The sequence below is a fragment of the Lemur catta genome, chromosome 13 (genome assembly GCF_020740605.2).
Source record: "Lemur catta isolate mLemCat1 chromosome 13, mLemCat1.pri, whole genome shotgun sequence".
NCBI classification, from domain to species: Eukaryota; Metazoa; Chordata; class Mammalia; order Primates; family Lemuridae; genus Lemur; species Lemur catta.
Window position 1 is genome coordinate 38,835,166 of NC_059140.1, and position 25,872 is coordinate 38,861,037.

The 25,872-nt window shown below is 32.6% G+C and overlaps 1 protein-coding gene across 1 annotated transcript in view; it reads left to right on the forward strand.

Moving 5' to 3' along the window:
- MYCBP2 (MYC binding protein 2) overlaps window positions 1-25,872 on the forward strand; it is a 259,243-nt gene that overhangs the window by 165,411 nt on the left and 67,960 nt on the right. Inside the window, exons 47-53 of the mRNA XM_045567320.1 lie at window positions 1,805-2,020; window positions 6,695-6,750; window positions 8,126-8,241; window positions 11,468-11,565; window positions 12,273-12,389; window positions 13,105-13,245; window positions 25,103-25,327. Of these exons, the coding sequence (XP_045423276.1) occupies window positions 1,805-2,020; window positions 6,695-6,750; window positions 8,126-8,241; window positions 11,468-11,565; window positions 12,273-12,389; window positions 13,105-13,245; window positions 25,103-25,327 (969 nt within the window). The remainder of the gene's footprint in view (window positions 1-1,804; window positions 2,021-6,694; window positions 6,751-8,125; window positions 8,242-11,467; window positions 11,566-12,272; window positions 12,390-13,104; window positions 13,246-25,102; window positions 25,328-25,872) is intronic.

Genomic DNA, 25,872 nt, shown 5'->3' on the forward strand with positions numbered 1-25,872 from the left:
CTTTCAGCCTGATAGATAGCACATGAAATCTTAGGAGCATTTTAGACACCCCGCCCTAATTGTTAAAATCTTTATGTAGTAAAGCTAATTATTTCAACCATAAAGGTTGATCTGATACTAATATTTCATTGAGTTCCAAAATGCCTTTTAAAGCAGTGTTATTATTATATTTTTTTACTTATAAGATGATTATTCTAAGGAAATCTTATTTAGTGACAAGAGAAAGTCACATGGGAAATTAAAAAAAACACATTTTTAGAAGAAGCATGGTTTATAAAAGAAAGCAGAATAGTTATTCTCTTAGAGTATAAAATTATTAAGTGATTTATTTCAGGGCTCATGGTACATAGGTTAATTTACTTAGGGTAAACATACTTATATAGAAAGAATAAGTTAATAATATATATAAAAGTGATATCTGTAATTTCAAATGAAATGTCTTAAAATTTGAAAGCATTTGCTTTTTTTAATTCATTTAAAATTTAAAGCTTTTTAATGGTGGTAAATACATATGAGCTGAAAAATTTTACCATATACCTTTAAAATTCTACTGTTTCTAAAATACTTATAAGAATGGGTTTTTAATATTTCCAGGGCATTATGTCAGTCCAAATATTGATCTCTCATACCCCACCTGAAGGTTTTGGTTATTTAATGGAACGTATTTGTCAGCTGCACTTTATGTAAATAGTGAGAGTCTCAAACTACAGATTTCATCAAATGGCATTATTAATAAGAACGATAAGCATTTAAGACATTCTGCAGTCCTGAGATGTCCTCAATTACTGAAGTAATACTCTTACTTTCATTTATGCTGTCTTTTTTTATTTCTGTGAAGTTCCTATTGTTGAATTACCTATGCTTGCCAACCACAAAAATAGTGTCTATAAGGAACAGCAAAAACTTTGAGTGAAGGTTGGAGTGATGATACCTGATGAGGAGCTAAAGTGGTCACATTCAACTTGTTTATAAATTTGTGGTTGCCTAGAGGTGAACTGGGTTTTTGCCAATACATAAACAAACAAACAAAAATAGCATAAAATGCTTTGTTAAAACTACCGGAAAACATTTCTGAAAAGTATTTTTTATGAGACAGTATTTTCAATGCTTTAACATGCCTTAACAAATCAATTCTTTCATCTATATAGTAGAATAAATTAATGAAAGGTATTCCTAATTTTTTGTTGAAGAAACTGAGTTGTAAAGTTTAATTAGATTGCTTAAATCAAATGGCTTATGTTGGTGACAGAGCTATCTAATAATTATCTTTTCTCACCAGAGTAAAGAAACATATATAGGCTTTAGGTGTAAGATAAGATATATTATGTGTCATTTTTAAGACTTCTATCAATGGAGTACACTTTCTTCTGCAGAACATTACAGCTGAAACTGAAATTAGTGCTTTAAAATATACCGAGATTGTCAGAAAGCATTTATACGTGAATTACCTGAGAAAATAATTTAGTGTTAGTCCCTACAGGAATTCAGTGTAGATTCATTCTGCTATCCTTTCATGGATTTTATTAATGGTGGCATTTATTTTTATTTTGTGTTTGATAATTATGATTATTTATTGAAAAAAAATGAGGCCTCTATTTTACACAGTGTTCAGGGTCTATACTATACACCCATCTTGAGGTCATTCTGGCTCTGTTAAAGAAGACTTTGAAGGGAATGCCCAAGATAAACCAATGCTAACATAAAATTTATGTAATTGTGAATGCATAATTGTAAGTTGCTTCTTTTTATGTGTCAACCATAATTATATAATAATAATATTTGGTTTTCATAATATCATGGTTAGGTGGAAGTGAAAGCTGTCCCTGTTTCTCAGAAAAAACCATCTTTACAGCAAGAGCAAGTAAAGAAACCTCAGAGGATTCCTGGCAGTCCTGCAGTAACAACTGCATCTTCTAATACTGATATGACTTTTGGTGGGCTGGCGTCACCAAAGCTGGATGTTTCATATGAACCAATGATAGTAAAGGAGGCTCGATACATTGCCATAACTATGATGAAGGTAATTAATTTTACTTATCAGAAAAATTTTATTTTTCACTATTCATTCATTTAACAAACATTTCAGTGGTTCAAATGTAGGTACAAAATTACAGGTCTAGAGAGCTGTTTGGTAGATGTTAACCTTGCATCTTTTAACATGGTATTATTTTCCTTCAGTCTCCAGAAGGAATATAGCTCCATCTCTCTTTAGCTCAGTGAGACTTCTGACCTCCAGAACTGTAAGATAATAAATTTGTGTTGTTTGAAGGGAAAAAAGAAAAAACCCAAAAAAGATGATGTTATGTTCCTTCAGAGAAAAGATTTTCACTGATTTTTGGCAGATGTCTAGAGGGAATTAACAGTTATAGATCAGGTTACTCTGATCAGAGATTGAGAGGGCTTAAAGCTGGATTTTAGTTCCTTCAAAAGTACTTGTCTATTTTTAATTTATTATTACTACTAGAACATAGCTCTTCAGGGTTTTCCTGGGCCCCCTTCAATTTCTGGGTACATCTCTTTGGGTTTCCTACTACTTCAGGTTTTTAAAGCTCTCCAATGCTTTTAGACAAATTTTAAAATATATTTTGTCTGGCTTTCTTAGTTATCTTCTTAGGCAATGTTAGTCCAAATTATTCAGATAGTCATTATTTGAAGTTGAAGTGGGTAGTTTTGGCATTTTCACACAGCAGAGGTGAGTCATTGAAGGCTTTCAAGTAGAGGAATGGCATGATTAGATTTGTGTTTTATAAAGGTCATGGTGGACTATGGACATGTACTTGGCAGATAGATGATCAAGAGTCATGCTTTGGTTTCACTATTTTTAGGAGACTATTGACTTAATCTGGTGAGATATGCTGTTCACTTGGACCAGTGAGTTGTCAGTCAGAATAGATTCAAGAGATATTTAGGATGTAGAATCAATAGGACTTGGTAGCTAATGGGAGTGGATAAAGAGAAAAAAGGTAGGAAATAAAAGATGAAGTTTACCTTTTGAGCTTGAGTGGTAAGATTGATAATGTAGGAGGAGGGGCAGGTCTTGGTTGAGCAAGATAATAGATTCAGTTTTGGATGTGATGAGTCTTACATATCTTTGAAATATCCATGTAAAGATGTATAAAAGGAAGTTGGAAGTGCAGATATGAAGTGATCATAGTCTGACCTCAAGAAAAGGATTTGGGAATCGTTGACCCTTAGATTACTTATGAAGTCTTGGGAATAGATGATATCTTCCATGGTGAATGAAGAGAAAATTTCTAGGACAGGATACTGAGAAACACCAGTATTCACGACTCTCAAATTTTTGTCCACATCAGAATCATCTGGAGTACTTATTTTAAAAAGGTGGTTTTCCAAACAGCCAGAGATTTAGATTCAGTGGGTCTGGAGAAAGGTTCAAGAATTTGCATTGAAAACAAATATGCAGAGTGATTCAGACTCAAAACTATGCTTTGAGAAACATTCATTTATAGGATAGATAAGAGGAAAAGAAAATAAAAAGAAAAGGAAAAAAAAAAAAACCACACTGGTAAGAATACCAGCCAAAGAGGTAAGGTCATAGGTCAGCAAATAGCTGAAGTGAGTGCAGATAACTCTATCAAGATGTTTGGATATACAAAGAACCAGAGGAAATGGAATTGTGAGCTTTGGAGTTTGGGGTTTAATATAGAGACTTAGGCGTTTGAGTACTGATTAGGAGACAACTGAAAGAAAGGAAACAATAAAAATGCTCTGGTATCTGGAGCTCAGGTGGTAGGATTGTCCTTAAATAGGAAGAGTAGTATTTGTTTCATTCTACCAGGAGAGGGAAAAGAAAGTAATTAATACAGATGCTAGTAAATTTGTAGGTTTTCCACCTTCCCCAAAACTATTTAATATAGTAATTATATGTTTTAGATGGAGATGAGAGTGGTGAATCTTAGGGTCAAGATTTTGAAACAAAGGGAAAAAGTGAAATAGTCATTGTGGAGATTGAAAGAGAAGACTGATCAGAAAATATTTATCAGACATCCTTAAAGAATCAGTTGAAACTGAAGATCTTATGTCAGTAGCAGTGTGAGTTATATGAACATGGATAAAATGATTATTTGGATTGATCCAGCATTAGAATTTTATCAGATAGTTCAACAAAAGAACAGTGAAACAAAGAAGTTGAGCATGTGGTGCTTAAAGAGAGGATAGTGATTTGGAGAGGAAGAAGGAAGAAGATTCAGGGAGAGAAAGTCAAAGAGATGAGAAGGGAAAGTCATCTAAGAAGGATTTGTTGATGTCCAAAACTGAGTAGGCCATTTTAGTTTGATTTCAGAGATAGAACAACTTTGAATAATGTCACAGGTCTGTGACTTCTGGTGTGAATGGCTGAAAAAAAGTTGAATTTAAAGTTATTTCAGTTAAAGAAATCAAGAAACTGAAAAGCTGATATTTTAGATGAATTGTCCACTGGCTATTAAAAAACTCCAAGCTAAAGATTCTTTTTCATTTCAACATATATTTAAAAGATCTAATTTCTGGTTTCCTTACTTCCCTAATCATTCATTTAATTTCCTGTGAACATGCTTCAATTTGTGTAATTTCTTTTGAAAATCTAGTTATCACAACTGAATATCGTATTTCAATAATGTTGTCAGTAGCTCAGGCTTAGAATAAGTATAGAATACCATTCCCACACTGTCTCTGTGAGATGTAAATTCATGCTCCAGGAAAGGAAATTTTCTTATATCAACCATTCACAGGTACTACATGCCTACCCAGTAGTGAGCCAAATATTGTAGAGGATGAAAAAGTGAGATATAGTCTCTTCTTTCCTTATTAAATGTGATAATATGTGTTTGAGGGAAAGTGATGGAGTGGAAAACACATTTTACTGGGATTCTGAAAACCTGGGTTTTTTTGCTATTAACACTTTTGTATGTTAGCCATACAAAGACTAACCTTAAATTGCATCTCATGTGTAACTTTTGAGTAGGTAAAGACAGCTAGATCATTTCTAAATCACTTTCACAAAAACAGAAAGGTTGAGAGGAACGAAGGAGGCTTGTGAATAGTGTGTGTCTCTTTTCTGTAAGTATAGAGGTTAAAAGTGGATGAGCAGTTGGAGATCTTGACATGAACCCTGAAAGGTAATGATTATTTTGGTAACGTTGCAGGCATAGGAAGTATTGGGAATAATGTGCCAAGTTTCATGTACCTACAGTCCATTTTTGTCTTTACATTTTGCCATAATTGTTTCAGATCTTTGTTATTTTTATTAAGAAATAGTTTGTTACAGGTACAGTTGAAGCCTTATGTAAACCCTTCCCCAGACCTATTCCCACCCCTTCCTTAGAGGTAACCACTATCCTGAATGTAATGGTTCTTATTCCCATATATATTTTTATACTTTTACTAAATATAAATTTATCCATAAACAATATATTTACAATTATTTAGTGTATTTTCAAAAAGTTTATAAAATGGAAACATAATGCACAATTTTGCCAGTTTTTTGCTCAGCATTGTTTTTAAAGTTTAGCCCTGTAGCTGTAGTAGTTCATTCATTTTAACTGCTTTAAAGTATTCCATTGGGTTACTCTTCCATAATTTGTCCATTCTCCCATTGATAAACATTGATTATAAACTATACTGAAATAAACATCTTTGTATTTGTCCCCTTTTGCACTTGAGCAAGAGTTTCTTTAAGATTTATGTCTAGAAGTGGAATTGTTAGATTGTAGGATGTGCATGTCTTCAACAACATTAAATATTACCCAAACTTATACTCCCTAAGCAACGTATGAAAGTAGCTGGTATGGCATATTTTCATCAGCACCTGTTCTTTCCAACATGATTTGATATGATTTATTTTGTTGTTTTAATTTATATTTCCTTGATTGCCAGTTTAGTTGAACAATTTTTCCACTGTTTATTGGCCTTTCAGATTTCTTCTTCTCTGAATTATCTTTACCCTCTTTTCTTTTGTGTTTCTCTCTTTTTGTATTGATCAATATAGATTATGGGTGCATATCCCTTTTGGGATATATGAGTTAAAAATCCTCTTATCCCAGGTGGAGGCTTTTGCCTGTCTTTATAGTATCTTTGTTTGGGGGAAATTTGAAATTTTAATATACACAAAAGATGTGGGGTTTTCTCTACTTTTAAAAAAATTTTTTTTTTTTTTTTTTATTTTTAAGACAGAGTCTCGCTCTGTTGCCCGGGCTAGAGTGAGTGCTGTGGCCTCAGCCTAGCTCGTAGCAACCTCAAACTCCTGGGCTCAAGCAATCCTACTGCCTCAGCCTCCCGAGTAGCTGGGACTACAGGCATGCACCACCATGCCCGGCTAATTTTTTCTATATATATTTTTAGTTGTCCAGCTAATTTCTTTCTATTTTTAGTAGAGCCATGGTCTCGCTCTTGCTCAGGCTGGTCTCGAACTCCTGACCTCGAGTAATCCACCCGCCTCAGCCTCCCAGAGTGCTAGGATTACAGGCGTGAGCCACCGCGCCCGGCCCTTTTTTAAAAAATTTTATTTTTTCCTTTTGGATCTCTAACACACTTAGAATTTATTTTTGTAAATGATCTGATACAGATAATCGAGTTTTTCTTTTTCTCCCATATGGATAACAAGTTATGTCAGAACCATTTATTGAATATTTTATCACTCCATTAATTGAGAATGTTTCTAATGATTTTATAATTGTTACTGGTCTCTTTCTTAAAGGTTTATGAAAATTATTCATTTGAAGAATTGCGTTTTGCATCACCAACTCCTAAGAGGTAAGCATCATTTTCTCAAAGCATAGCCAAAACATGTGTTATCAACTGCTTGCAACTAAAATCATCCTACAATTCCAACTTATTTTCCCTAAGCAACTATTTTATAGCATTTTTTTAACTTTCCAATAGAGATTTTCCATATAATATATAGATTTTCAGGTAAAATGTATTTATATTCAACTTTAATATTGATAATAAGTTATATTACACTACCATACTAGAGAAATAATTAGTATCTAAAAATGTATAAATTGGCTTGTTCAGGGTTGGTTGGTTTGTTTTTTGTTTGATTTTTTTGCTATTTTCTAATTATTTTTTAATTGAGATGCCAAGATAGCTGTTAGTTATTTAACTGGGGATACCAACTAAGCAACGAGAAACTTATGGGAAAAATTAATTTGGGAGCCATCCATTATAGAGGTGGTATTTAAAACCGAGGAATGGATGAATCAACTAGAAAGTTGGCATAGAAAAGTGAAGACAAATACTGGGGCATTCCTAAGTTAAAGGGCGGTCAGAAAAGGTAGAGCCAACAAAACTCTCAGAATGGCCAGTGAGATAAGAGAAGAACCAGGAGAATGTCACAGAAGCAAAAAGAAGAAAATATTTTAAGAAAGTAAGAGTTGTCAACTACCAAACACTACTGAGATTTCTGAGGACGAAGAAATGACCATTGAATTTGGGGACATGGTGGTCATTTGTGACTTTAACATCAGCAATTGTAATGAAGTGTTAGAAATAAAAGTCTAGTAAGGATAAATTGTGGCCGAGAAGTAAAAATGAGAAAAGGGAGAGGGTGGTTGCAGACAATTTTTAGATACCTTTTGATATAAATGGGAGAAGAGATATGAGACCCTATTAGAGAGGGCTGTAATATCAAGGGAAGTTGTGTGTTAAGGTAAGAGATTCTAAAGTTTGTTTCCATGCTAATGGACATGATCCAGTAAAGTGGAAGAAATTGATATGCATAAGAGAGAACAGAGGTGATTGCAGCAAAAAGTTTTGAGGGAATGAGATTCACAGCACAAGGGAAGAGGCTTGCTTTGGATAAAATCCAGGATACTTCTTCCATCGTAGCAGGGAAAAGTAGGTTTATTAATTTGGTTGCAACTTTGAGATTGCTTGTTTTTTCACTGAAGAAAGAGGGGAGGTCATGGTCAGCTGAAAGTAAGGAAGAGAGGAGATGGAGTTTTGAGGTAAGAAAGAAATAAAATTTAATCATTTTGAAGAGTAGGAAAACATACTATGGCAGGGCAGTAGGATTGCCAGGCAGTATGATAATACAAACGGAAATCAAATGTTTGCTGAACTATCGTAATGATGTTGGCTATTTAACCAAAAGTAAAATTTCCAATATCCATCTTATTTCTTTCAGACCCAGTGAGAATATGCTGATCCGTGTCAATAATGATGGCACTTACTGTGCAAATTGGACTCCAGGGGCTATTGGACTCTACACTATTCATGTTACCATTGATGGCATTGAAATAGGTATTTTTTTCTTTGAGTTATGAGTGAGTTACTGCAAAACTAGAATCAAAGTCATCTTTCTATTCTAGTTTTGCCCTTTTAACTTGTGTCAAATGTGTGGACAGGTTTCATAACTTCATAATGAGTACTTAATTAGTGCATTCCTAAACTCTTAACATTTTGTAATAATTCATAATGTCTGTTCAGGCTTTGTAGCCTGCATGACTCCTTCCCTTCTTTCCCTGATGTGACTGTCAGGTGTGTGTGATCTCCTTCATGCTGCTGTACTACCCTGTACATGCTCTGTCTCCCCCTTGTGGTATGCCTGTCTGCCTCTGCTGGCTGTGAGCAGGGACCATCTCATTCATGTTTGGATGTTCAGTGTAGCTCAGTCACTGGCACATATGACTGGCTGCTCAGTAAATATTGGTGAATTGAATGAATTTTCTTTATCTACCATTATTTTAGTCAAGGTTCTCTAGAGAGACAGAACCAGTAGGATATATATATAGTCATGTGCCTTATAACAGTGTTTCAGTCAACTACAAACTGCATATGTGATGGTGGTCCCATTAGATTATAATGACCATATTTTTACTGTACCTTTTCTATGCTTAGATATGTACAGATATGTAAATACTTACCATTGTGTTACAGTTGCATACAGGATTCAGTACAGTATTCTGTACAGGTTTGTAGCCTAAGAGCAATAGGCTGTACCATATGGCCCAGATATGTAGTAGGTTATATCATGCAGGTTTGTGTAAGTACAGTCTATGATGTTCTTTGCTCAATGAAGAATAGTCTAATGACCCATTTCTTAGAATATACCCCCATTGTTAAGCAACACACGACTTTATAGATATATGAAAGAGGATTTATTAGGGGAATTAGCTCATGCAATTACGGAGGCTGAGAAGTCCCAAACAGGCCATCTCCAAGCTGGAGACCCTGAGACACTGGTAGCATGGTTCAGTCTAAGTCTGAAGGTCTCAGAACCAGGGAAGCAGATGGTGTAACTCTCAGTCCAAGGCCAAAGGCCTGAGAATTCGTGGTGTTGCTAGTGTAAGGCCTGTAGTCTAAGCCTGGGCAGCATTGAGTTCTAAGTCTAAGGACAGGAGAAGAAGAGTGTATCCCAGCTCCAGGAGCTTGACATGTTTGCTTTTCCCCTGTTTATGTTCTCATTGACCCCCAGCCAATTGGATGGTGCCCATCCACATTGAGGGCAGATCTTCTCCACCTAGTCCACTTAGACTCACATGCAGTCTCCTTTAGAAGAGTTCTCATAGACCCAGAAATAATGCTTTACCAGGTTTCTAGGTATTCCTTAATCCAGTCAAGTTGACACCTAAAATTAATCATCACAACCATTAACTTTGAAAAACATAATACTTTTGCTTTGGACATTGACATTTTTCTTTTTTAAAAAACTATCTGTATCATAGGATAACAGGAGAATGAGAAAACTCTAGTGTTGATCAATGTGAATTTCTTATAGCACTATTGTTCCTGATCCTTCTCAAGAAAAAAGGTTCCCATGATCAGATTTTAAAAACCTGGTACAGATTGAGTATCCTTTATCTGAAATGCTTTGGACCAGCAGAAGTGTTTTGGATTTCAGAATTGTTTGGAATTTAGAATATTTGTATTATACTTACCAGTTAAACATCCTTAATCTGAAAATCCAAAATTTAAAATACTCCAATGAGCATTTCTTTTGAGCATCATGTCGGTGCTCAAAAAATTTTGAATTTTGGAGGATTTTGGATTTTCACATTAGAAATGCTCAACCTTTATATCGTCTCACTTGAGACATTCATACGATCTACATCAACATATTAGGGATTCTGAGAAGTTCTAAAATTAATAATCTTTGTTTAATCTTTATCATAGAATCTCTTGTGTGGGGAAGAGAGAGAAAGGGAGGGTAGAGATAGAAGCAATACTGATTAATAGTTCACCAAAACACCCTTTGGGAAACCCTGCTTTAAGTAGTTTTTTTTTTTTTTGCAGTGGAGATAAGAAGGTACTTTATATTGATGTAACTTACATTCTTATACTTTAATGTAACTGTATAAAATCAGATCATCTGTACCATTCCAGAGAACATTTACTCACAGCATTTGCTGTACTCTTATTTCGGCATATCCATAAAGCCTTTAGTTCAGCAAACATTTTTTAGTTCTGAGCAAAACAGGAAGATAAGACACTTCCTGTATTAACAGTTTCTGAGAATTGTCACAAAAGAACAGGCAAACAAAAATCATATGAAGTACAATATAAATAGTGACACACAAGAGATACAAATTATAGTAGGGATTCAAAAGTAGAGGTAAGAATGACATTGTAAATGAGATTTTTTTCCTCTCTAAAAATACTGGTAAAATGTCAGTAGGTAAAGAGTTTTTTAATCATCTTTTCTAATAGTGGGATGAAGGAAACTGATACAAAGTAGATAAGAAAATCCTCTTATATATGTTTTTTGGAAAGAAGCTGAAGGAAAAGACTCATGTTTACTTAAAATCATCCATTTTCTCCCCTACTTAGTTTCTCTACTCTTCTTCCTAACTCAGCTTTCTCCCAAACTGTCAGTTGGCTGGGACATTGCTTGACCATAGACAAGGACAGATAATGATTCATTACTATAATGAGGATAATAATAGTTAACATTTATTGAACACTTCATATATGTTCAACATTGTTCTACACATACCTTATTTTTTTTAATCATTTAATTCTCACAGCAGCTCAATGATGTAGGGGCTATTATTGTTCCCGTTTTACAGATGAAAAAAATTGAAGCACAGAAAGTTAAGACAGATATGGGAGCACCCAAGGCAGTCTAACATGAGAACCTCAGCTTTTAACAACTGTGCTATACTGCCTATCAGTCATAGAGATGACTGGTATAGAGGTTGAGTGGTATTCTAATCTAATGTTTCATATAACATTTAAGCACATAGGATTTCTTTTTTTTTATTATTTTGAATTTTTCAATATCATTTCATATGTGCTAAAGAATAAGAGTCTCTTCTTTTCCTTGAAACCCTGAGATACTCCTTTAGAATCTCAAGACCATTTTTCAATTAGTTCTCTTTTTCAGCCTGTTAGTTATCAATCACCTTAAAAGGACAGAATTCAGATATTTGTTTTGTTTAAAATAGTCTGTGAATGTTTATAAGGTTAGATTTAAGGATCCTTCCTCTCTTCTCTTCTCAATGTTACAGTTCCCTTCTTTTTCTGACAGATGCTGGCCTGGAAGTAAAAGTAAAAGACCCACCTAAAGGGATGATACCACCTGGAACTCAACTGGTCAAACCAAAGACTGAACCTCAACCAAATAAGGTTAGAGTAGAAAGGAATCAGAACTTGAATCAGTCAAAGATTTTTAAACTTTTTTCATTGATGCTTCAAAATGTCAATCAAACATCTAATATTTTACTTGATTTCAGAATTTGAATTCAAAATATCTCTAAATAAATTTGGAGAGTAGTTCATAATAATTTTAATATTTCAAAATTATAGAACCTATACTTTTTGACATCTTTGTGTTATGCTGTAGTAATTTATAGACATTGTATTCTTTCTGTTATTGAAAGTTTTCAGTTAACAAAAGTCTACTAAAATTAAGTGTAAAGGTTACAAGGTGAAAATATTTGTGCTGTTAAAAGAAAAATTAATTTCTAAAATCTAAAGAGTAAGTACAGGCATTTTGGTAAACTTTTTAAAAAGGAAGCATTGGTAATGGAATTTATATTATATTTTTCTATAAGAAAAAAGGCTTTTATTTTTTTAACATATGTCTTCAAAATTTAGAAAGGACATTATAATTATATATAATAATTTTCTAAGTTTTTTTCAGTAATATATATTTCAGTGCTTATGAAAGTTTTATTATTGTTGTAAATAAACCACTTTTATTTGCAGAGGGAAATAATTTGGGGACTTTCTCAAATTATAGTATTTTCAAATCTGTTTAATTTTATCTCTTGGTACTTATAAGATCTCTGTTCTATGTTTTTCCTCTCTCACTGTCTATCTGGCTTTCTCAGGTTCGAAAATTTGTGGCCAAGGACAGTGCAGGGCTCCGTATCCGGAGCCACCCTTCCCTCCAGAGTGAGCAGATCGGCATAGTGAAAGTCAATGGAACTATCACTTTTATTGATGAGGTAACTTATAAAGAAACTCTGGTTAACAAATTTTGGACAAAAAGTTTTTGCATTGTTTATGCAATAATATGGTTACTAGGTTTTCTGTTGGGATATGTTTTAAGCAGGTTAGGAAATATTTTGAAAATTGTTTTGCAAAAGTGTTTATTAAGTTTCAAATATTTCATTTCTTTTTCTTTAGCAATAGAAAAATAACTAAAATTATGTTTTGAACATGAGAAGTACAGTGTTAAACATAATATTCATATAATAGTTTACAAAAGTATTCACTGAAAATGGGTAGTTTTTCATGAATTTTGAAAATGTTTGTTTTTAAATGTGTTTCTTTTATTGCTTTAACTTTCAAAAGGATATTTTTCTAGTAATACAAGCAAGTAATTTCTTATTATTAAAATCTAAATAAAAGAGAAGGAAGACTTATGTTCTTTTGGGAAACATCTGAATTTACTGTTTATTTATCATAAAATGTGGTTTCCTCGTGCTTTTAGTTCAAAGTAAAATTGTTACTACAATCTCACCATATGAATTATCATATTGCATTGTCATTCCTTGCTGCTTTTTTCCCTAGAGGTTCTCTCAAACTTAACTTCTGCAAAAGCAGATATTTAATCTCCATATCTGCCATTATTTGCCTGCTTTGCAGCCTTTCAGACCTTGCTAGCCTCAGAGTAGTTACAGGAGGGCCTGGCTTGTTTCTGTTGCCTTTTCCCCCTAGATCCACAATGATGATGGTGTGTGGCTGAGACTGAATGACGAGACAATAAAGAAGTACGTTCCTAACATGAATGGCTACACTGAAGCATGGTGCCTCTCTTTCAATCAGCATCTTGGCAAGAGCCTTCTGGTCCCTGTTGACGTAAGTAAAAGGTGGTTTTAAAAATCATTATAGGTACACTCTGTTCTCATTACAGGGCTTTCTTTAATTAAGGCTTTTCAGTTCTGAGGTAACCCATAACTAAATAACTTTTACTTTATGAGTTTAAATTCAAAAGGGCTTGTATGTAATGAAAGTGGAGTTTGGCAAGGTTAAGTAAGGCCCTTAATGCTTATTATGATTCATCACAGGCAGAAAGTAGCAAATTAAAACTAGGCATATTGAATTCCTCTCAGAGAGGTAGAGAATGAGAGCGGTTCCATTTGTTTCCCCTTTCTTATTCATACTACTGTTTGGAATGCCAAACTAAAATTTATTAACTCACAATTATTATCCATTCAGAAACATGTATAAATGTAATTATGTTGGCATTTTATAATTAGTTTTGTGTGTTTTATCTAAGTTTGAACTTTTTTCTTTCTTGGCTTATTATCTTAATGTCAGATGGATTTTTAGACATATGATCTTGTATGGTACTCTAGTTGAAGTGAAATTCTAATCTTTGAGAGAATTCATTGTACCTCTTTGATAAATGTAGAATAGTTAGAGCCAGTGTTCACAAGATTGCTGTATCATGAAATATAATAACAAACACTTTGTTTTATAATTTAACCAGAAAAGTGTGCTTTTTCTCCCTTTTCATTCCCATCAAGTGTTTGTGCTCCTTATGACAGTGCTAATAAATAGCACTGGTAAAATTTTATTGAAAAATAAACTTTAGTATTTTAAACAGTTGAAATTCTTAAAAATCAATGCATAAAGTTAGCTTATCAAACCATTGGATATATTGTGTTTGTTTTTCTTCTTCATAGTCCATAATAATGTTCTCCAAAGCAGTAGTTTATATAAGATGATTCTTTGGGGAAGAAAATATTGGAACTTCTATTTATATTTATTGATCTCATTCTTTGTTATATTCTTTTGTGTATATTTTATAATAGCATGGTAGAGATTATATATATATATATACACATATATATATATAGGGAGAGAGAAAGAGAGAAGGAGAAGTTATGTGAGCAAGAAAATTTGGAGAGTATTGGCCTGCTTTACTGAGATTAAGTTGAAAAATGACACATCTATAATTAAAATATTACATTTCAAATTAAAAAAATCAGATCTTAAATTTTCCTCAGATTTGTGTCTTCAGTTAAAAATAAAAAGGATTTTGACCCTCTGGAAAAGAGTGACTATTCTGGAAGAGAAATAATAATAATTCATCATCCTGGGCTAAAAAGTTGGCCCCTGATAATTTGAAACGATTTTCCATTATAGTAACCAGATATTCCTCAGGATTGTGAAAAATGTATTTTAAAGGAGATATTAATAACTATAACAACTATTTTATATAGATTTTTTGGACCAATTTAGACTTTTGTGTATTTTATTTAAGAAAATTTCTTTTTCTTTTTTTTTTTTTCTTTTTTTTTTTAATTTCAGTTTATCTTTTTTTTTTTTTTTTTTTTTTTTCAGCTCATTATGGGGGTACAAAAGCTCAGGTTATATACATTGTCCATGTCCCGCCCATCCCCTGGAATTTCTTTAAGGCCATAATAAAATATTATGCTAGATTATATTACCTTTCCTACCTCCCCGACTCCAAAGTATTCTTGCTAATTCCTTTGTTTACTCATTTGAGGAGATGGTTTTGGAAGAGGAAGATAATTACACAGAGAAAGCAAGAGAATAAACCAAAGTAGTAAGGAAGAGCAAGAAGTGCTGTCTGTTGAAGTTCTAAAGCCCATGGTTTCATTTTGGAGCATTGGTGTTCTGTCATTTTATGCTTTTGACCCCATCCAAGAGATAATTTGTAATAGACAGTCTCCTTAAGGTCAGGGAGAGAAGAGTAATAACAGAGGTAAGAGGAGAATAAGGTGCACAATGAACCATCCAAATACTTCTTGGTGGTTTTCACTGGAATATGAATGAGGAGGTCATCACTGACTTATTTGAAAAATTTAGATGCAGAATATTAAAGATAGAAAGTAAAATGAAGTAGCTTTTGGCATTTTCTAGCTTTTCTTTGTGTTGATCTGTGTTTTAATGTAAGTAGCTCAGAATGTCTGGTATCATTAGGAAGGCTGAGGTTGTTCTGGTTCTTTTATTTTAAGGATGATAACAACTTGAGATTTTTATAAATTAAAGGAAAGATACCAGTAAAAAAGGGAGAAATTAAAGATGTAGATGACAAAGCTGAAGACTGAAAAAAGGAGAAAGAGAAAATGGAATTAAGGGCACATCTGGAGAGGTTGTTTCTATTATATAAAGGAAGAGGATATGTATGACAGTAGTTATTATAAGATTTGAGGGAGGGAAGGAAGAGGTTGAAGGAGACCACAGTTTCCTTAAAATAGAAGAAAGGAAAGCCATCAGTAGAGAATGAAAAGAATGAGTTACATTAAGTTAGAGAGTTTAGAAATTTAGTGAAGATTTGGAATAATGTTTGAGAGAAATAGAGAGATCTGACTCTGAGCCAAGAAAGCAGATTATATTAGTAGCACTGTTTGGAATATTCTGAGCTACTATGACAGAAAGCAATTAAGATCTCTAACTTTAGGACTTTGGGCTCAGACCTAGGTTTGTAATGTGAAAGGACAAATAGAGGATCCAAGGGACTGAGAGGATTTAATAAAATCCTAGAACAATGTAGTGATGGCACTGTAGTTAAAGAGCTGGAAGATTATAGGCAATTTGTGGATAAAGTAGAATATTTGTATTTGATTTCATAGATGGAGCAGTTTAATGAATGAGGTGGTCCATTGTGTTGCCATAGAAGGTAGCTAAATTGCAATGCAAGTGAAAGTCGTTGGAATTGCCTAAGTCTGGGAAGTAAGAGGCTAGGCAGTTGGAAAATCATCCCCATGGACATGAAGACACCCAGATGATGGCAGCACTGTGATCCATAAGGTTACAGATGAAAGCAGTTGTGATTATCATGGGAGGAAGGGTCCCATCTGACACCATTTAAAGCTGTGGGAGGGATGGGAATAGTTTGATGTTGGTTCAGGAAGAAGCATAGAGCAGTTTTAGTATAAAAATGAGAGGACAGGTAGATGACATAAGGGTTTATATTTTGGGCGGTGATCAAAGATGACAGAGAGGGTACAGTGTGGCAAAATTAACTGGCTTAGGGCTGCAGACCCATCTGGTATTAAGTGACTTCAGTGCAGGTGTTAGGTAAGAACCCACCCAGAGTCAGAGGCCTGGCACAGGCAGGAACAGGCTAAGTTTTCCAAGGTTTTTTTCTGTAGGGACTAGGGCAGGCCCCTTACACAAGTTTTTGAGCACCTTACTGTACAGGGCCAACCCTGATAGGGCACAAAGGGTATAATGATTCCATCTCATCCCTCAAGGAAAGTACAGCTAAATAATTGCATCTTGCTACCTCTTCCTTTGCATCTGTTTTACTACATTTACTGCTGGAAAAACGTTTTCCATGTATTCTTCCTTCTTACTTCAGTCCATCTGTGAATAAGCCAACTATAATCATGGCTTATAATTGTAAAACACTACTCAATAAAAAAATGAAAGCTGAGAGATTTGGAATAAAATTAGAAATAATCAAAGACCAGTGCCACTAACTTAAAAAGATACAGAAGTGCCGAAAAGTTGCCTGTAGCAATCTTTACATCTACCTCTTCAACCTCTTGTAGTTAAAACAATTTTGTAGTCACGTCAATGTGGGTACTTTACTTGGATCTGGACTCAAACAAACTGTAGATGGGAGTAGGGGCAGAGATTAGAAATTTGAACACTGAATATTTGATGAACTGTTAAAAAAATAAGGTCACCATAAATAACCCAATTTAGAATAACTTTTAAAGTGATTTTTTTATACTGTCTTGTCTATTTACTAATATTTTAGAATTCTTGTGTTCATTGTAGATATGTACTTTAGCTAAATTTTGGCCTGCCTAACAGTACTATTTAAACACCATTTCTTTACTAAGAAATATTGATGTCCTAACTTAGTTCAAATGTGACTTTGTTTTAGCACTTTAGTAATGCTCTAGTTTAGAGATTAAATAGTATTAGACATTTATATTTTGACTACATATTTTCAAAAATAATTAACTCAGTAGGAAAAAAATAGGGCTAGTTGAAAAATGTAGATGCTTTGTGAGGCATTCATTATCTATTATGTAGAACTTTTTGTACTTTTTACAACATACTCTTCAATTTTACATCTTAGAGTCTTTGTTTTTCATTTATTTATAATGCTTTTGCTTCTATTTTTTTCTAATCTTTTTCTACTTGAACAGACTCAGAAATTTCTGTTGATGGTTTTCTTCTCTGTACTTCAATAATGCTATATTCATTAGTTCATTAATTGCTTATTCAATAAATATTTGAGTTCTTGTTATTTGCCAAGTACTAAGCTGTACCTTAGGTATTAGGTGGAGGAGCAGAGGGGAAGGATACACAATAAATAAGATGAGGTGCAGTTCTCACTGTTAGGGTACTCACTATATAACGTGGTAGACATACCATATTCAAATAATTAAGTTGCATTGTGATAAATTGTGGAATGGCTTTGCTTACAAGGTGACATTTGAAAGTCTTGAAGAATAGTTGCCAGGAGAAAGTGAAGGAATTCCTACACAGAGAATCAAATATCCAAAGTTATAGGGGCATGCTGTGTACATGAACTGATGAATAGCCAATATGGGTGAAGCAAAGGATTGGGGGTGGAAAGCAGATATGTCCTGGGGAAATTAGGTCTCCTTCTTCCTTCTCAGGTAGCACTTAGTCTGTAGCAATAGAAAGGCTTGCTTCCTTCTACCCATCATATTTAGTTTGTTTTTCTTGCCTTCAGCCTATTTGTATTTATATACCTCTTATTTCTGTTGTTAAGCTCCTGAAGGGTAAGGACTCATTAAGGATCCCTTCTTACTCATGTTTGTTTCTTCCAAAGTGTTAAATACTATACTTTGCTTGTGGTAGGCTTCCAACATTTGTTGATGCTTAATTTTAGTTCTTTGCATTTAGTATGATCATGCTGCTTAAAATAATTCCTAATACACATATATTCCTTACCTTAATTGTTTCATTTAATTCTCTGTGTGACCCTGTGATGTTAAGTATATTTATCATTTTTCCAAGGAGGAAAGATAGCCACTCACCCAAGATCACAAGTAGAAAGTAGTGGAGCTGATGCTGGATCTCCAGTTGATGTGATTCCGAAGTTCAGCTTTAATGTAGTGGAGAGATAAGGATAAATATAGTTGTGAATATATATAAAAATCATATTACTTTGGCTATAACTGCGAAATTAAGTAAATATGAGTACTCATAACCTTAGTGGTTGAAAGAGGATGGATACCATGATATGTATTGAAGGTGACATGAGTCAATCTGACATGCCTAGGGAATGTTAATTTTTAAATTAAAATTCTAAAGATTTGGAAACTACAAAATACGAGCTAGTAAAATGTTTCATACACTAAGGAAAACATAAGTTAAAAAAAGGAAGAATCTATTATACGCATGACATGGGAGACATTTGACTGCCTAGAATCAAGAACTTAATTTTTTAGAAACCAAATTTACTTCTATGGTAGGAGATGTTAGTGATTTGAAACTTATATGTGCAATTCTTGGGGTACCTTGTCAAAAATAAGATTTTTCAGCATTGTGAGAAGAGTTGAGTGGAAGAGAAGGTTTATATCAAGGAAAGTTGGTGTTACACCAGTAGAAGTATTCTAAGATGGCTTTATAATAAATACCCATATAATTTAATTCTTGCAGAAGCAACTTGGGTCTTCAAACATCTCTATGCAGTTATGCAAATCACTTTCTATTTAGGCTGATAGGTATTCACATGTAGAAAGTATGATGATTTTCCGAAATTTGGGGCACTAAAGATTTGGAGTAGAGATGAAGGGAAAATTTCATTTGATGGACTCTCTTATAGCTTTCCCCAGGGTAATTGGTAAAATTAGTAAGTATTTCTTGCATTTTAAATCCAATTTCAATCTTTTGGGTTACCTAATAAAGCCTAGCAAGTCACAATTTTAACATACCCCAAATATCCCTGGTTTTGTTTTGCTAATAGGTTTGTGTGTATATATATATATACATATAACCTATTTTTCAATCTTAGTATTAAGTCTTAATACAGCATTAGTAAATATGCTGTTCTTAGATGGTTAAAAATAGCTTCATTTCATTCTTCACTATTTAAGTTTCATAAACAGAATGAGATTAAGAGTCAGTTAAAATAATACTATAATTTTTATATAGGGTATGTGCAATTTTTCTGAGTTATTTTTTTCTTTTTTGCTTTAAAAATAGTAATTCTTAGCTCTGTGCCTATCTAGCATGATGAAAGTTTGTTTTGTTCTGTTTTGTTTTTGCGTGAGCATTTGGCATGTTTGGTCACATATTTTTCACTGTGATAACTATTCAGTTATTTGGTCTCTTCTATGCCTTGGAAGAGTCACAGCTTAGAGTTGTAATTTGGTGCTCATTAATTTGATTAAGTTTTTAGTATACTTTAATTTTCTTAACTTTTCTGCCTTTAAAGTGGTATTTGAGAATAAAATGATTTAAATTATTATACATATATGTATGTGTGTGTATATATACACACACACAAATAGTAGTACTCATATTAAACTATTAAATTATACAATATGAATGCTAACATATATTTTATTAGTGAGAAATTGAGACTTTGGAGAAATTAATATTTTCATGTATATTCATACCTTTAGACTAAAATGTTCCTAAATTTTCAAAATCAAACTCTTTTAAGTATATATATTTGTGTGTCTGTACATAAATGGTTGGTTTGTTGTTTTTGTTTTGTTTTGTTTTTTGAAATGAGGTTTTACTGTGTTGCCCAAACAGGCCTTGAACTCCTAATTTCAAGTGATCCTCCCACCTCAGTCTCCCAAGTAGCTGGGACTCACAGGCACGTACCACCAGGGCCAGCTGTTCAATTATATTTTATTTTTAAACTCCAGCTTTCTATTTGGTGAATTTTTGATACTTGAAAATGCAATTTTATTAGTACATTATACAGTTTGAAAATAATCTTTTTTTTTTCAAAGCACCTGTGACAAAGGATGAAAATAATCTTATAGCAAACTGATATGGATTAAGAATTTTCTACAACTGCAAAACAAAAGCAAAAAAAGTATCAAATTTGAATTCACATATAATTAAGACATACAGAATTGGTTTTATTGGCAATTTGTTACCATGTTTAGCAGTTACATCAGTTTAAAAGTATCATTGTACATGCTGTTGACCCAGAAGGCACTTCGAAATAGGCCAGGCACGGTGACTCATGCCTGTAATCCCCATACTACAGGAGGATCTCTTGAGGCTAGAGTTTGAGACCACCTGGGAAGAGACCCCATCTCTATTAAAACAAACAAAAAAAATTAGCTGAGTGTGGAGGCATGCGCCTGTGGTCCCAGCAATTTGGGGGACTGAGGCAGGAGTATTGCTTAAGCCTAGAAATTCGAGTTTATAGTAAGCTATGATCTGGCTATTGTACTTGCCATTGCAAAACTCACCTTAGGTTTCTGAGACCCTCCTAAAAAATAAGAGAGAGGTATAAGCTTTAATTATTGTCAATCACCATATTGCTTCTTTATTGCTGATTTCATCTGCATTACTTTTAGCAATTGTTTTTCACATTACTTTTAATAGTAGAATAATTTATGCTAAAAGATAGAAAATGCTAAAAATAATCTTGATATTGTTTTATGTCAAAAGGTCTGCACCGTTATTCTCTATTAGGGAGTAAAATTATTGAGCAAATTCTCCAGATTCTTATATACATAGATGAACCAGTAAGGACAGTTTTTTACCCCTCCCTGCAAAATAGCATTTCAAAATGCTTTGCAATGTGTTTCTACTTTACCTAAAGAGAAAGGACTCTATTAGTAAATGGGGAAGTGGTGGGCATATTGTTAGAAAGTCATTTTTTTCAGGCTTTGATATGTCTTATAGTTATGAGTTAGCATATATGTATATAAATGTGTATCCACATCTGTCCATATACATATATACGTGAAGAAAATATAGAACTAGAGAATAAATTCTCCTTGTCTAAAATGACTCATAGTTGGGAATGGTATTGTTTCTTTTGTATTGTACAGAAGTCTTAGGTGGTAATGTTTTTTATTAACATTTTGAGTATCCTCTTTTTTGGTTCAAAATAACCATTTATCACAATATTTACACAAGCAGTAGAATTGTGCAATTGCTACTTACTAGAAAGATATTAATTTCAGATCAGATAAATATGGATTGATAGCATGATATGTCTGTGTAAAATGTATACCATTTAAATTTTTGCTAAAATATTTTGTGAAAATGTTGATTTTTCTGGGATCGTGTTTCTGTGAATTAGTTGTTCCTTAATAAATTTTTTTAGACTTTGACATAGATATTCTAAATGCTCTGTACATTTCCTAAACTTTGAGATGGAGAAAAATAGTCTTTTGATAAAAGATTCAGATTTTATGTCTTTCTTTATACTTTTCTTAACAAATTTTTTAATGGCTTTCAGAAACATTTCCAAATGATTTTTTCCTATAAAGGGAAGGAAAATTGAAAAAAGAACTTAAATTTTGTTTTGTTTTACTTTTTATTTTTTAATTTTTGTTATTTAAAAAGTGATGTCACATATACTACACGCCATTATTGTTCATAATTATAATTGCATTTTCTATACAATCTACATTCACATTTTTTTATTATAAAATAGTAAAAATATAATAGTAAATATTATAGTAAATAATAGTATTTAATATTATAGTAAATATATTTTCTAATATAAAACAGCAGCAGACTATTTTCTGTCATAAAACAAATCTGGCTTGTATTTGACAAATACGTCCTCATTTAAGGAGTTTTAAGGTTTCTTTCTTGCATTGACTGTCTTAAGCTTTATAACAATGTCTGGCTCTTAATTTTAGTAAATGGCATGACACACTATATCCATGGAGAGCTTTTGACAAAAACTTATTTATTAGAATTTCTTTGGTGTGTGGTTTACTCAGGTGGCTTCAGTTTCCCTTTAGTAAAATAATATTTCCATGTTGGTGCTAGAGTACATAAAAATGTTGTTACTGTGAACGCATCTTCTGCAGATGATATTCTGTTCCCTTTCTTTGTTGATATTTTTCTTTCTTAAACTTTGTCGCTCAGAATATCTTTAATGCTAGCCAAGGAGTCAGGGATTTGGACGTATTTTCATGGACTTCCAAAGCTTTTTTCCCCCAGGTGAGTTAACTGTAAGGACAATCAATCATATGTTATTCAGGTATTTCAGCATGTATAACAAATTTTATATTTTATCTTTGAAGCTTTTGCTTGAGATTGATAAAAATTATTTACCAAAGAAAGATTTATATAAAATCCTATAGTAATTTCCCTTCTACTCCTGCCAAAGAATGTATTACTACTTTAAGTGAAACTTTTACATGACTTCAAGTTTGCTACATTTAGTTTTATGACTACCCTCTCCAACTATTATCTCCAAGTTTAGCCTTTTCAGAACTAACTTATTTAAGTGGTAGTGTCCTGACTTTATGGCTCTTCTGTTTTTTCCACTGGCTCCTCTTTCACATTGCCCTTTTGAGTGTTTATCTAAGGACGGGGTGGGAATGGAGGGAAAAAGTTATATTAGAATTCACCAATTTCATGTACTGGTGCCTGGGTCTCACATTTTTGTATTGAAAATACAGCCTGTATTTTAGGATTGCTTGAGAATGACAGGCACAGTTTCATGAAGTTATGTCTATCGTGCATTTTTTATACTGTTTAGTACAAAAAAATGGATAAACCTTGTTTTATATTTATTAAAACTATTCTATAAAATATTAACTATTTTAATAAAAATTCTTATATATTGTCTTTCAGTGGATAGTTTGCAATTATTATTAGCTTTTCCAAGACTTATTTCCCAATGTTACCCTGAGTGATCAAAAGTTAGCATTAGTATTATAACTAATTAATTGTACCAGGCATATCATCACCAGTGAAATTATTTTTTGCTATTCTGTGCATATTTGCCTGTCATTTTTTATGTTGCCATGGAATTTTTAAAAATCAGTTGTAAATAGGACTAAAACTTTCCTCTTACAGCTATGAAATGGCATGAGATATTTATTAAAGTTGACCATTTGCAAATAGACATTTTTAAATCCTTACTGAAAACCTTGTGAGTGTAATAGCACTATGTAAAGTTTAGATCTTACTCTCAATTTTTATTTTGTGTGCTCTTTGTGTATTCATGAAGGTACTCATGTATAAATTTTTACAAATATGCATGCATGGATATATGAAATGCATATTTTAAGTTTCTTTTCAGTTGTGAACCTCAGTTTTTCTAGTATTTAAAATACTCTTGTGCTTTAAATTACCAATATATAACTAAAAAATATTGGTAAATATACTGTGGTAATTACAGTAAACATAAGTAAATTGTCCATAGTACATAGTTGTGTAAGTAAAAATTGATAATTATTTATCACTACAATGAGATTTATAAAATATTATGTGAAAGTTAATAGTGGGTTTAAAATTTCCCCTGATCAACCATACATTGAATTAACAAAGTCACAGGTACAGAGAATTCTTGAATACACATATTTGTTAACTCAAAGATTTTATTTTTGATTTTCTAGTATGTATATGGTTATTATATATCTCTCTCTTAATATGAGACTACTTACAGGGGTAGAACTATTCAGTAGAATTTTGTATGATGTTTTTTCACTTTTATTCTATTTATAACATTATTAAATATTAATTTTAACCTAACATTTGCATGCATGTCCTATTATAGTTATCTGTTACTGTATTTTAATAAAAGTAATTTGTAGAGTTCATATTTATAAGTACAGTTTTAAATCTGTTTGAAAGGAGTAATAATGGCAATGGAAGAACCCTCCACTGTGGAACTTTTATTTACATTTAGTTAGGAAAAAGAGAACATGGGAAAGTTTGTTATTTCTCTTTATTACATTCATATAGGAAACAATTTATTACAGCATTCAGATTCAGTAGAAAATTTAGGGCAAGTTCACTTCTTTCATTTTAGAAGTGACTTTTTTCAATAATATAAATTCAAATGCATCATATTTACTTTAAAATGCATCTTTAATGTTAATCTCTGCTCTCCAATAAAAATAGTCTTTTTTCTCTTACTAGCTTTAATATATCACTATATAGTAATGGCCTAACAAATCTAGCAAGACATTTTCGATTGTACTATATTAGAAAGTGTGAATTGTTAAAATCTTATAAGCATCCTTATTTCATTCTTTAGTAGCAGGTATTAAGATGTAGCTATATTTTCTGCATATTTTTCATCATTGTTATCTATTCTTACAGATAAGTCCCTGGAATCTTATACCTATTTTCTCTATTTATAAATAATTATTTTAAAGTGGGAAGAAATTATTTAGATTTTTTGCACATAACAACATACAGTGCAGTAATAATGATTCAAAATTGTTCCATTGTGGTTCACATAGTAAATTATTTTTATTTCTCCTACCATTAAATATTGCATTAAAAGACAAAAGTAAAATCAACGACTATTGTGTTTCTCAAACTATGGTGGGCAAAAGCCAGAGGTTCAGATGCTCCCCTGCTATATTTTCTTCTCTTCAACTTTATTTTAAATATCATGCAGTGTTGAAAAAACTGAATCTTTAATTAGTGGCATTAACTAATACTTCAGTTACCTTTAGATATGTGTTTTCTTTTTAAATTGGCAATATCGTAGTCTTGCTATGAACACTATTAATAGGAGGATTTTGAAAGTGATAATAGAGTTTGTTTATTTTTTTTTTCCTATTCAAATTTTCAGGAATCTAAAAGTAATACTGATGACTTTTTCAAAGACATAAACTCCTGCTGCCCACAGGAAGCAACAATGCAAGAACAAGATATGCCATTCTTGCGAGGAGGGCCAGGCATGTACAAAGTAGTGAAGACGGGACCTTCAGGTCACAACATCAGAAGCTGCCCTAACCTTAGAGGTATCCCAATTGGAATGTTAGTTCTGGGAAACAAAGTCAAAGCAGTGGGAGAGGTATGGATTCTTGTAGCTTCATGACTTCTAAGATATTCATTTTTAATGTAATACAACCAAAGCATCTCTTTCTTCTAAAGGTTGCCATTTCCATTGCAGGTTTTTAAAATGTTAATGTATTTACTTGTATTGTAAATACTAACATAATTTTTCTGTGGTGCTTTTCTAATAATTTTGTTCTCATAATTATCCTTGTGAAAACAAGATTTATATTAAGAAATGATTTGTATTGTATATATAAATGTTCGGTATTTGCATATATCTTTTCATTATTATAAATGTACTACACCATGATGGATTATCAGCACTTAAAATATTTTATGTGATCAGTATGGAGATGTGGGCGTGTACGAAGGGTTTCATTTCTTTGTTCCCATTCATAGGTCTCACTGAAGTCCTGAGCAAATAAAATTACTCTTTAGGCTATTGTGGCATTTGCCTCAGCTGATAAGCTTGAAGATGTAGTGTGTCATGCTATTTCTCAGTAAGGGTCATTCTCAAATTGCACTATAGGTACTGTCAACCTAAATAGCAAGTGTGCTGTC